A 13,521-nucleotide genomic window follows, 5' to 3' on the forward strand; every position below is an offset into this window, starting at 1 on the left:
TGTATATTTTATGAATGTGTATGCGCCTCTCCTCTGTGGGAATATTTGACTGCACTGAAATGCACCCTTGGATGGGACTAGATGACCTCCAAGGTTCCTTCCAACTCTGTTACTGTTAATATGTGAATACGGTTAAAAAGGAAGAACACCAGAGCATGATAGATATTTTGCTGCCTGTTTTTTTTTAAATCAAAAAAATATTGCAAGTGCATATTTTTGTGTATGTGTACACCCCTAGCGGCTACTCTGGAAAAACAGCTAAGTGTGTACTATTGCTCAAAAAAGGAAGAATTATCTCCTCACTTTGGGATTCTTCTTTCAATTGCTGCTTTTGAGTTGGCTTTCCATTGAAAAAAAGAAAAGGAAATACGAAATTACAAATTATATGGTATAATTTGACCTTTAAGCATCTTCCTTAAGGCATGTGGAGAATGGTCTTTCCATCATCCATGGAATATATTTTGGCACTTACTATGTATGAAGTTGTGTTATTTTCAGCAAAACAACAACAACAACAACAACAACAACCCGGCACTTATCATTTTATGGGGCAAGGCTTGATTTTTAAGCAATTCTAGAATAATTGCTCATGCAACCTTTTGTCAAGAGATTTGGTATACAGCTGACTTTTAAAGATCTACAAATTCCTTCCTCCAGTCAAAATTGGCTGTTTTCCAAAGTATTATGCTACAGTGTCTTGATATTTATTTATTAAACCAATGCATACGGCTGTCCATCTTCCAATACAATTCAGGGGCAGGGGCTAAGAAAACATAAAACCACAGAAAACAACATTAACAAAGAGTTAAGTGTGGCTAGGGTTGGAAATAAAGCCTTCTACTACCATCCAGCTTGGTTTTCTTTCTTTTCTAGTTGGGTTTGTACATGTTTGTGTGCAATGGGTGCTATAAGCAAACGTACATACCATGTTCATGTCAATGCCATTGGTGTATGTCCACGCATGCTGGAAATATTCTTCGAGCCTCTGCCTCAGTGGGTTGGGAATCTGATGAAAGCGAATGAACTCTTTCACACGTAGCATCTGCATGTGATACCGTGCCGTTCCAGAATATAGTCTTTGGATTATTGCAGATACGTTTCCAAAAATGCTTGCATACATTAATGCTGGGGTTAAAATAAAACCAGAAAATAAGATCATTGTACCTATACAAAATGATTTACATAGCTTAAAATATGAGTAATACAATTGTTTAAAAAAAAAAACCTCAATTTTACAGAGGAGGCCATTGAAAGGGACACATGTCTCTTGCCACTTACCGTATTTTTCGGACTATAAGATGCACTGGTGTATAAGGCGCACCAAGATTTCGAAGAGGTAAGTAAGAAAAAAAAGTTTTTGTCTTCCCTGTGGAGCACTCCACAGGCTTCAGCAGGGCTAGGGGAAGGCAAAAACACCCCCATTTTTCACCAAAATGGGGGCATGTTTCTCTTCCCCCAGCCCTGCTGAAGCCTGCAGAGTGCTTTTGGGGGGGGGGGGAGGCAAAAATACCCCCGTTTTGGTGAAAAATGGCCTGTTTTTTTCCCATTTTTCACAAAAATGGGGGGTAGGGGTGGGCCTTCGGGAGGCCAAAAATGGCTGTATTCGGTGTATAAGACGCACCAACATTTCCACGCTCTTTTAGGGGAGGGGGGAAAGGTGCATCTTGTATTCCGAAAAATACAGTACATAAATTGCAAAAACTAGGAAACAAGGATTGTCCCAATTAAATACACAGCCATGGCCACTTGTCCAGGCGCCACTTAGAGACATCATGGAATGAAAATCTAATGCTCCATTTCTAAAAATAGGCCAGGTATAAGAAGTACCCAAAGCTGTTTGCAATTACTGGATGAATCACTCTTCCTAAAGCCAATGGGACAATTCCTACAAAGCTGCAATTTACAGGACTTCTAACATGTTCCAACATGCATCAGTAACAAAAATTCAGAGATATGCTATTAGATATTGGATCAAGTTGTTTTTTTTCAACAACACTGTGAGAGAAAAAAATGTTTTTTCCTCCAGATATGTGCCAAAGAGTATCTTTATTTGGATGTCTTATGTCAAGAATACTGTTCTGCATTTCCCCCCTTGCTCCTGGCATGGATCTGCTCGATTATGCCAACTATTCAGATCAAGGCTGGCTAACTCTCTCACCAGTCAACGATGATGGACTGTTATATTACCCTGGCTTGTTTTTTTAATAGTTTAATGATGAAATAAGTCATATGAGAGACCAAACAATATTAAGTATTTAAAACAGTTGGTCAGAAGAAAAGTTCTGCTTTTCATTGGACTGCATCCAACAGAGTTCTGGCTGTGGGTTTTTCTTCAGTTGCTCTCAACTCTGCTTCAGAGGAATCTCCTAAATGGAGTGGATTTGGGAGTAGACAGGGCAAGATGAATCTGGTATAACCAGTCCCCAATAGATACAAATTGCTGAAATAAGTTTCCCTGAAAATAAGACAGGGTCTTATTTTCTTTTGACTCACGAAATAAGTGTTTGGCCTTATTTGTTGGGAGGTCTTATTATTTTTGAGGTGCAGGAGGCAGCGAGTGTGGTCACCTCATGACTGCTGCTGTGTTGCAATATTTTTGGGAGGGCTTATTTTCAGGGGAGGGTTTATTTTAGCGCATGCACTCAAAAGCCCGATCGGGCTTATTATCCTGAGAGGTCTTATTTTGGGGGAAATAAGAAAATTGGAGCAGGTTATTTCTAGTCTCATGATATACACTTTACCTACAAAATATATTGGGTTCGGTTCTTGCCATCAAATATACTTGACAACCTGGAGATTCTTACATGCTAATCAAGTAAATGTAACCACTATTTATTCTAATCACCTAGTTGCCCAAGTCTGCATGTCCACAAACAGCAAGACATATGCCTGGCTCAGGAAATTGTTTCCTGATTGCTTATTTGTACCCTATGACTATCATTGTTGTACCTTATGATTCTTGAGGAACGTATCTTGTCTTTTTATGTACACTGAGAGCATATGCACCAAAGACAAATTCCTTGTGGGTCCAATCACACTTGGCCAATAAAGAATTCTATTCTATTCTGTTCTGTTCTGTCCTGTCCTGTCCTATCCTACAATCTTTCTTCTTATGATTAATTTCTATCCCACATGAACCTTGTGGCCAGTCAGTAAATCTGTTGATATGGAATCAAAAACTGGGCATAATGTTCATGGGGGCCTTACCTCCTCAAAATAAATTGTAACTATTACTTCCCATGATTAGCAGAGAAATTCATTTTTGAAGCCATACCACATTGTTGAATTATATTGTTTGCAACAAACTATTGTTCCAAGATGCTTTTCATTTGTAATATTGTAAAGCTAAGTATTCCTACTTTCAATCTGTGTATTTGATCTTTTTCCTAAGTGAAGAATTTTATGTTTGCTTCTGTTAAACTTATTTAGCTGTCAGCTCTTGAAATGACTATAGCTGAAGCCATATCTTTCTTGCTTTTTTCTTAGTTGCCATACTTATGGGGCGGGGGAAGGGGTACTTATGGAATGTAGAATGTTTTCTTTTTCCAATGTGCCAGACGTAACAACGATAAGGCTCCCGAGAACCAAGGCCAAATCAGGGTACCCTAGCAACAGCAGGAGGAAGTGCTGAGAAGTTCATCACCTGCTTGGTTGGCTAATGTGACCTTTGACACATGGGGCTGGACAGTATCTATTCTTTAATTACACCCAAAAATGTGGGAATTATTCAGTGTTGGCTTCACCTTTGACAGTGACAATACAATGTACCCAATAAACAGGATTTTTTGAGGAAGCTAAGGCCTCAGAGTTTTGAATTGGTTGGGAGCATTACTTGGAAGAATGGCATTAACCTTTTTCTAAGCTAGGGAAAAGGTTTTTTTTTTTACAGTCCCAGAAATTAATGCTGTGATATCCCAGTTGATACATAGCTCTCCATTAATGATTACTCTTTGAATAAACATTAAGCCACCATATTTGTCCATTTTATTATCATGCCATCCAGCCCACAAGTAATTGGTTTGTTAATAGGTCAGGGTATTTTATCAAATGTTCAGGCAACGGGTTTCTTGTGAGGCAGTTTGGAGGTGAAAGTAGATTTTTAAGAAGTGGGATAGAAAGTGTTTTGATGCTTTTGGACTGTAGTGCTACAGAAGACTTCTGAGAAGGTCATGGATAGCCAAGAAAACAATAATTGAACAAATCAATCAGATTTCTCACTCAAGGTACGTATAGATGACCAGCCTCAATTATTATACTTCAGACACATCGTGCAAGGAACTAGCTCTCTCAAGAAGTCCATACCGAAAGGTGAAAGAAAAGAGCAGAAGAGGACAACTAGCAAGGTGGATGGATTCAATTACAGCAATGTTGCATGTCTAGTGGAAGATCTGAAAAACTAGGTTAGGGGATAGATCATCCTGGAGAAAAGAATGTGGTCATTAAGCATCAACGCTAACTCGATGGCATAATCATTTTATTAAATGCTTTGATGAAATCAAGCTCTATTGCATTTACCGCACTCCCAACAATTTATTAATAAAAAGTTAATCAAAAAGTCAATGTCAGCAGTTGCCTTAAGTTTTTGATAAATTTATGCTGTCATCGGGGAAGTAATACATTGTTTTCAGAGTGTTTATAGATTATTTTTATGATTCGTTGCAGATTTTTTAGGCGTCAATGTCAGAGTAACTGACCTCTGTTTCGTTGGGTCTTCCTTTTCTCTTTTTAAGATGAGGGACAATACTTGGCACCTCAAATTTCATACAGCTTTATTTGTTCTCCAGGATTTCTCAGAGGTAAGGGAGAAAAATCCAGCCAACTCACACAAGCTTTCAAAGTTCTGTTACTGTAGCCTATTTCAATAAAGTAAAATCTCCAGCGAAACTCTACAATCTGCTTTGGCCTAGTTTGAGCAGTGGCTGCAGGCTGAGACATAACAGTCATAACGAACAAGGCCCCAAGTTACATTGGAGGGTCTCATTTCCCCCCTACAAATGAGCAAAATTACTGGAAAAGCTGGAGAGAGAGAGAGATGCCTCCTACCTATGGCATGGTGCTTCTGACATTATCTTGTGTTTCAGCAGCTTCCCTACTGCCAAAAGAGCAGAAGGTCTAAACTTTTATCTTCCCTTCACTAATCAAGGGAGGGATGCTTGAAGCAGAGTAATTAACTGCAGGGATATAAAGAGATTTTCCATTAAGCTCATCTAATCCTTCAACCTTGCTGGGGAATAAGGTCAGTAAGTCTCACGAGTTGCCAAAGAGTTCTTTGCACTTGGCAATGTCCTTAAGAGGAAAGCCACAGAAGCTCTGAAGACTGCTACCCCAGTAGCCAAAAAGAGGCTAGCGAGGTTCAGCCTCCACAGGAAGGCTGATCTTGAGGGAAGTAAAAGTAACAGCAGGTGCAATGAATTGGAGAAGAGCAGGAAGGGTTAAAGATTCCAATTTCCTAAGGTTTTTATTTTTCTTACCTACCTACCTACCTACCTACCTACCTACCTACCTACCTACCTACCTAAAAATGGCTGTGTGTGTGTATGTTCCAGCATAACTCTGGAACGCCTTGAGCAATTTCAACCAAACATGGTACACAACAGAGGTGGGTTGCTGCCGGTTTGGTCTGGTTTGGCTGAACCGGAAGTGGAATTCAGGCCTAGATCACAGAACCAGCAGTGATCCAAGCCTGACACCCCCCAAACCGGTTCTCTGGTGCCTTCTGCCGTTGTTGGCATAGTTCTGCGCATGCGCAGACTAATTTTTAGCCAAATGTGCATGTGCAAGCAATGAGCAGCTGGCGCATGCAGCGAACCGGTACTAACTGGTTCAGGAACCCACCCCTGGTACACAGATGACTTACTCTCTGGAGGTAAGACACCCCTAACACCCCACCGTGTGTGTGTTCTGTTAAAATACAGCCTGTTGGGCCTTAGAATGGCTTCTACTGTAGTGCTGTAAAATGGCTTCTACTGTACAGCGCAGTGGAGTTGCCATGGTAATGGCCTCACAGTACTCCACAAGGGGGCTCCCTCTGGTAATGGGGAAAATCCAACATTAGAAATTATGTTTGGTCCAGACATTTTGCCCCTATAAATAAATACCCGGGCAATGCCGGGTTATCAGCTAGTATCCAATAAATGTGGAGGCTTGCCTAGAAGAGCAATATCTTGCTACTTGAGAAGAGAAAAGCAGCAAGGTTCTTTTCTTCTCTAGCAAGTCTTCATACATCGTGGAGAGGAGAAAAATAACACAGGGAGATGGGGATAATTTGAATGGAACCAGCAGCAACGTTAGCGGTAGGCACAGCAACTCTTTTTTGGGAGTCAGTTTTGATTCCTGGTGAATACCTGGACTAGTTAGTCCCTGTAGTTTTCTTGAAGTGTCCTTGCCTTTTTCCTAAGCAGGGACTGACTGGTCCAAGGTCAGTCAATGGGTTTGTGCTTAAGGTAGGACTAGAAGTCACAAGTTGTTAGCTTTCACCACTATATCAAACAGGCTTTCCAGAACAGCAACTTTCTTAATGGGACCTTCTATTACTTAGTGACTTGCATACACTTAGGAGCACATTCTCTAAAAAGGACTCTTGTTGAGTTGAAATCCCCAACAACTCTACAGCCAGTTTTCTGAGGAGCGTGAAGGTTCATTTTCCAAGCTTGTGGGTTGGTTTCCTAACGTTTCATTACCAGGCTGGGCAACATGAAAGCAGCTAACTAAGTACCAGGCTAGCAGAGTTTAGCTCTGTCCTTGTCAGTGTTCTGTTTATAAGGTCTTCAGGTGTGGATGTGTCAAGTGAGGGTCTTGTGATGGGTCAGGGGTGAGTCCTCAGTGAGTCTTGTAATGGGTCTTCTGATAAGGAGTTTACAGCAGGTCAGGTTCATTGGGAAGTGAACTGGTGGTCAGGGTGTGTGTGTACTGTGTGGGTTGGTTTTGATCCTGACCCATCACAAGATCCTCACACCTGAAGCCCTTATAAACAGGAGGACACTAAACTCCAATGAAGATGTTACCTGGTAACTAAACATTTGGAAACCAGCCTATAAGCTTGGAGAACGAACCTTCACTCTCATCCTACACCCAAGCTACAGATATTTGCCACCTACTGCAAATAGTTTTCTGGCTATTCTTTTTTTCTGTCTTGTCAACAGCTTAATTAGCTGTATTTCACTCATGAAGCTTCTGTTGTTAGCTAGTTACTGAATGAAGGGTTGAGTTTCTGGAGAGGTGAAATGCATTGCTATGCTTGATGTGAAGCCTGACATAAAAGATTGCATTTGCCAATTCTCATAAATGTGCATGTTTCATAAATGAAATTAAGACCAATATAACGGTATAACGATAGTGGATTGTGAGAGGATTTTTCTTGTCATATTCCTAGCATTTCAGAGACTGACAATCAAATGGATTGTCAGGAGATTCAGTGAAAAATATATAAATAAGTATATCCTGAAGCAATCTGTACCTTCAACCCTATCTTATGGAATTGCAAATAGAGTTTGCATTTGTTGTTATTGGTTGAGAAGTTGTGTTCGACCCATTGTGACCCCATGGACAATGTTCCTCCAAGCCTATCTTCTGGAGTCCATTTAAGCTCACACCTACTGTTTTGGTGACTTCATCCAGCCACCTCATTCTCTGTCATCCCCTTCTTCTTTTGCCCTCAACCTTTCCCAGCATTAGGCTCTTCTCCAGTGAGTCCTTCCTTCTCATTAGGTGGCCAAAGTATTTGAGTTTCATCTTCAGGATCTGGCCTTCTAAAGAACAGTCAGGGTTGACTTCCTCTAGGACTGACCGGTTTGATCGCCTTGCAGTCCAAGGGACTTGCAGGAGTCTTCTCCAGTGTTTCTCCAGAGTTTGCATTAAGTTACATAAAAATACACACACCAGTTCTTGACTCAAATACTGTATTACTGGAATACCTTTTGCTATGGAAAGGGGCAAATACAGATATGAAACCCGATCCTATGAACTACCTCTACAAGTCTAGCTAGTTACTTTTGGAAACATAATATAGTATTAAACAGACCTTGGTCTGATCCAGAAGAGATCCTATTTACCCAGAGCTTTATCTTGAGATATACTTATTATATTACTCAGAATGGCTTATTGCCACTCTATTGCCTCTGAACATTATAAGGCACCAATTTACAGGATCTATCTCCTGTACCTGATCATTACATTTCAGGACTTAAACCCACACCTGAACCTTGTGTATGGAGAATGAACCACTGAGAGCTCCAATTTTGGGCTGATTCTTAATTCCCCTTTGATCATTGAGAGGTACTTCCAAGATGGAGGGCTTTTGAAGTTACCAATCAAAATGCATACTGTTATGTAGTTATTCACTTTCCCCCCCTCCTGGGAAAATTTTAACATATAAATGTACGGTGGTTGAAAAAAGAGGGTTACAAGAAGAAGAAATTTTATGAATCAGATAAGGTGACTGAACAAATGCCTGATCTGGAAGCTGGCTACACTGGCAATGGCATCATTCATGTTTCAGTCCCTACATTTAGTAAGTTGTTCTTTCTAAATTACAGTTTCATTTCATCCCAGCTTCTAATACGGTTGACTTAAATATGCTAATTTTAAAAAGTTATTTCTTCAGTCTACCAAATTTCTCACTTGTTTATACCACGGATATAAGGCTCAGCATCAACTTGAAAACCTAAGCTCCAGAAAATAAATTTCCTCTCCTGCACAAATAGCCTTTCATCCTTTACAAAGTGTAGTGGAGATGGCATTTTTTACTATTGGTAGCATTACTAACAACATAAATGAATAACAATAATATTCAGATAGAACATTGAAGTTTTAACTTGGCTTAAAAATAAATTTGAAGGTCCTGAGAGTTTTAGAACTTGCATCTTAAAATACCCAGGGTTTTGGGCTGTGATTGTGATTCAATCAGTCAATCATCACAGCAGAGAAAGCGTTCCCTTACATAAACAGGGATAACTGATAAGTAATTTATTCTATGGAATTACAGAATTGATACAAATTCTATGTCATTGGTGGGCATCTCATTCTTAGCTGTAACTTCTGTGTAATTTTATCAGTGACGAAGATAGCCGGTCACAACTATGTACATACGTCTCTTCTCTTCCAGATTATAAATCGGAAACAAGGAATTAACTAATAAAGTTAGCTGATAATTCACTTCTTCTGCACACAGTATAGATAATTAGGGTTAGCAAAAGAAATCTGTGGTTTCTTTTTTCATTTTGCCCATTTTTGTACATTTACTTGTACTTTTGCGCACAACTCTTTTGAGAAGGTTTTCCAGAAAAAGTCTCGCGTGGGTTTCATAAGGAAAAACTGTGTTTTTTTGTCAGTAGGCAAAGGAGCAACTTAGAAGAAACCATTGTAATTTTTCATTCTTATGAGTATTTTAACTGGTAAGACATAACCACACAATCAATTGTCCTGCCTTGACAAGGAAATTCACAAAAGGCTTTATCTAATAGTGCTTGATGGATTAAAGGTGCTAAAAGGGTTTATGAATAAGGACGAATTAAACAGAAACGAAACAATTTTTTAATCAGCTATTCAACAGATACACATTTCCCCCTTCAATATCTATAGTGGTTGGAATTCAGAAAAATAAAGTGAAGTCAAAGATAGGACACAAGCTGTCTTCTGCTACACGTCAAGCACACCAAGCCTGCCCTACTTTTCCTGCATTTTTCTAGTAGAGCAGGGTTGATATACAGAAGAACTAAAGGACACTATAGGACTGTAATAATGTGTCCTCTTAAAAGCTTTTGAGACTCAGAGTACTGACTTGCAGTCTTTATGTACCTCTTTCAGGGATTCTTGAAATGAATGAACTATAGTCCCCAAGCAAAAACATTTTGCATGCTTTTTAAATAGGTTTCCCAAAGCAAGTCTTGTGGTTTGCATCCTCTTGAGTGCACAATATGACTGGGAGTTCCTTACTGTCCCAAAGCATTACTTTTAAGATGTTTTTCCTAATATTTAATGCTTTTTAAAAAAAAATCAAATGGTTTCCTTCCTCCAGTGACATGGATATCACAAAGCCAGCTGATGGTGTCAGATCTTACAAGTTGATTTTTCTCATATAGATGCTTAAATGGTTTAAAATAATACAAGAAAATCCTGCTTTAGAATTTCTCTCCTTCATCCTTTATGGGTATGGCAAGACATTTTATTAAGGAAACAGTTTATTTAATGAGTTCTTGCCTTCCTAATAGGATCCATGTTGATGGATGGCTGCAATGCCAAGAATGCCCACCTATTTCTTAAATATAGTTTAAGAAGGGCTCCACACAAGAGAAAAGGTGCTATTTCCAAGCACTGAATGAGTTTGGTTGGATTTGGGGAGGAGGAGGAGGAGGAGGAGGAGGAGGAGGAGGAGGAGGAGGAGGAGGAGGAGGAGGAGGAGGAGGAGGAGGAGGAGGAAAGGAAGTGGAAGGGCAAGAGGAAGAGGAAGAAGAGGAGGAGGAGGAGGAGGAAGAGGAGGAAAAAGAAGAAGGAAGAGGAGGATGTCTTCTTCTTCATTCAGTTGTCCATTCAGTTGTGTCCAACTCAGTGGATTGGATCAGATCAGATGGATAAGGGAAACAAAAGCCAGAAGTAATAACTAGATGTTGCAACATCCTGCATTAGAAGAATACAGTGGAGCCCTCTTCATTTTATGTCTGCATGATAGTCTGAAATAGATTGGGTTGAAAGATCATGACTAGCTTAGAGACACCCAGAAAGTTTTCATGGTTAAAAGAGTCGATGTGACTCTGATTCTTTTCAGGACTGAGCTGCACTTCCTTGCTTAATCCAGAGCGAAGGTCGCCACCTACTATTTTGGAAGGGCAGGGAGAATGACGTCATCTTCAGCCTGTTCCTAGGTTGCTGGGAAGATAAACATTATGTCTTTTTGCTCTGCCTCCTTTCTCTCACCACTGGTGCAAACCTGGCCTTTTTCTTCTACCTTACAACAAATGCCTCTGTTTCAATTGGCTAGGGTGTGCTCTCTTGGGCATCCCTCAACTCCCTCAGTTTCTGCTTTGCCAGACATTTCCTACTGGGCTGGTGGATTATCTCCTATGAAAGGATGGGACTTTGGGATTTTATGCTCAAGGGGAGGAACAGTTTAAAAAGTGGATAAAATTAAGAGTTCTTCCACATTTTTCCTTCAACTCCTTTGACAGGAAGGATTGTAAAAAAATGTTATATTTTCATATGTTATATATGAAACATGTTTGGAAAGGGTCTCATTCCGTGATGACGAACCTATGGCATGCGTGCTTCAAGCGGCACCCGGAGCCAGGTTGCCTGGCACGCATGGCGTCACCTGTTCCTCTTCCAGGTTTTGGTGCACATGCGCACACACCAATCACCTGTCTTTGTGCATGCGGTAGTGCCGGAAACCAGAAGAGCTGGTCTTCCATTTTCTGGTGTGAGTATGCATGCCGGCCAGCTGATCGGAGTGTGTGCATGCACTACAGTAACAGGAAGATTTACAGAAACAGGAAGTTCATTTTCTGGCACGTGGGTGCCCCCTGGGCAGCTCCTCTTCCTGGTTGTGGCCCAGATGAGTGTGCATGCCCATGCAAAATGCTCCCTTTTTGGCACTCAGTGCTGCCCATGCATGCGCTCCCTTTTCAGCACTCAATGACGAAAAGGTTCACCATCACTGGTCTAGATAACTTGTTCCCTCCAGGGCCCTCTGAAGCTGTAGCCTGACTACCTTCTCAACATCTTTCTCCCAAAGGGGAAATTGCTTAGAAAAAAAATGCTTGGATTCAGTGATAGTTTTTTGAGGAGGCATTCTAATGCCTTTTCAAAGCAGGTGAGTCCACCCATCCCTCAAGCAGATATTATGGCATGGACCTCATCCCCCATAAACTTCATCAGGCAGGGCTGACGTGTATGGGCCTGCAGCAGTCCCAAAGACCTGGTTCACTTTCCTCATGAGTTACAGGTTCAGACTCACCCCGGTAACCACACAAGGAACTTGCTTTAATTATCTCAACAGATTTTCCAGGTGGAGTCCAACTCCGAGTGGATTTGAGTTATTCTAAAAACCAGATGTCTAGAATATTCCTTGCGGTGAATACAGTGGGGCAAAAAAGTATTTAGTCAGCCACCAATTGTGCAAGTTCTCTCACTTAAAAAGATGAGAGAGGCCTGTAATTGGCATCATAGGTAGACCTCAACTATGAGAGACAAAATGTAAAAAAACAAAAAAACAAACAAACACATTGGCTGATTTGGAAAGAATTTATTTGCAAATTATGGTGGAAAATAAGTATTTGGTCACCTACAAACAAGCAAGATTTCTGGCTCTCACAGACCTGTACCTTCTTCTTTAAGAGGCTCCTCTGTCCTGCACTCATTACCTGTATCAATGGCACCTGTTTGAACTTGTTATCAGTATAAAAGACACCTGTCCACAACCTCAAACAGTCACACTCCAAACTCCACGATGGTGAAGACCAAAGAGCTGTCGAAGGACACCAGAAACAAAATTGTAGACCTGCACCAGGCTGGGAAGACTGAATCTGCAATAGGCAAGCAGCTTGGTGTGAACAAATCAACTGTGGGAGCAATAATTAGAAAATGGAAGGCATACAAGACCACTGATAATCTCCCTTGATCTGGGGCTCCACGCAAGATCTCACCCTGTGAGGTCAAAATGATCACAAGAACGGTGAGCAAAAATCCCAGGACCACATGGGGGGACCTAGTGAATGACCTGCAGAGAGCTGGGACCAATGTAACAAAGGCTACCATCAGTAACACACTACGCCGCCAGGGACTCAGATCCTGCAGTGCCAGACGTGTCCCCTTGCTTAAGCCAGTACATGTCCGGGCCTGTCTGAAGTTTGCTAGAGAGCATTTGGATGATCCAGAAGAGGATTGGGAGAATGTCATATGGTCAGATGAAACTAAAATAGAACTGTTTGATAGAAACACAACTCGTCCTGTTTGGAGGAGAGAGAATGCTGAGTTGCATCCAAAGAACACCATACCTACTGTGAAGCATGGGGGTGGCAACATCATACTTTGGGGCTGTTTCTCTCCAAAGGGACCAGGACGACTGATCCGTGTACAGGACAGAATGAATGGGGCCATGTATCGTGAGATTTTGAGTGCAAGCCTCCTTCCATCAGCAAGGGCATTGAAGATGAAACGTAGCTGGGTCTTTCAACATGACAATGATTCCAAACATACCGTCCGGGGAACGAAGGAGTGGCTTCGTAAGAAGCATTTCAAGGTCCTGGAGTGGCCTAGCCAGTCTCCAGATCTCAACCCCATAGAAAACCTTTGGAGGGAGTTGAAAGTCCGTGTTGCCCAGCGACAGCCCCAAAACATCACTGCTCTAGAGGAGATCTGCATGGAGGAATGGGCCAACATACCAGCAACAGTGTGTGCCAACCTTGTGAAGACTTACAGGAAACGTTTGACCTCTGTCATTGCCAACAAAGGATATATAATAAAGTATTGAGATGAACTTTTGATATTGACCAAATACTTATTTTCCACCATAATTTGCAAATAAATTCT

At 41.0% G+C, this 13,521-nt stretch overlaps 1 protein-coding gene across 3 annotated transcripts in view; it reads right to left on the reverse strand.

Moving 5' to 3' along the window:
• Window positions 1–13,521, reverse strand: part of KCNH7 (potassium voltage-gated channel subfamily H member 7) — a 374,740-nt gene that overhangs the window by 63,207 nt on the left and 298,012 nt on the right. For all 3 annotated transcript variants that reach the window (XM_081943612.1, XM_081943611.1, XM_081943610.1), the window contains one exon: window positions 926–1,125. In XM_081943612.1, the coding sequence (XP_081799738.1) occupies window positions 926–1,125 (200 nt within the window). The remainder of the gene's footprint in view (window positions 1–925; window positions 1,126–13,521) is intronic.

Source organism: Natrix helvetica (assembly GCF_964273705.1).
Source record: "Natrix helvetica genome assembly, chromosome: 1".
NCBI lineage: Eukaryota > Metazoa > Chordata > Lepidosauria > Squamata > Natricidae > Natrix > Natrix helvetica.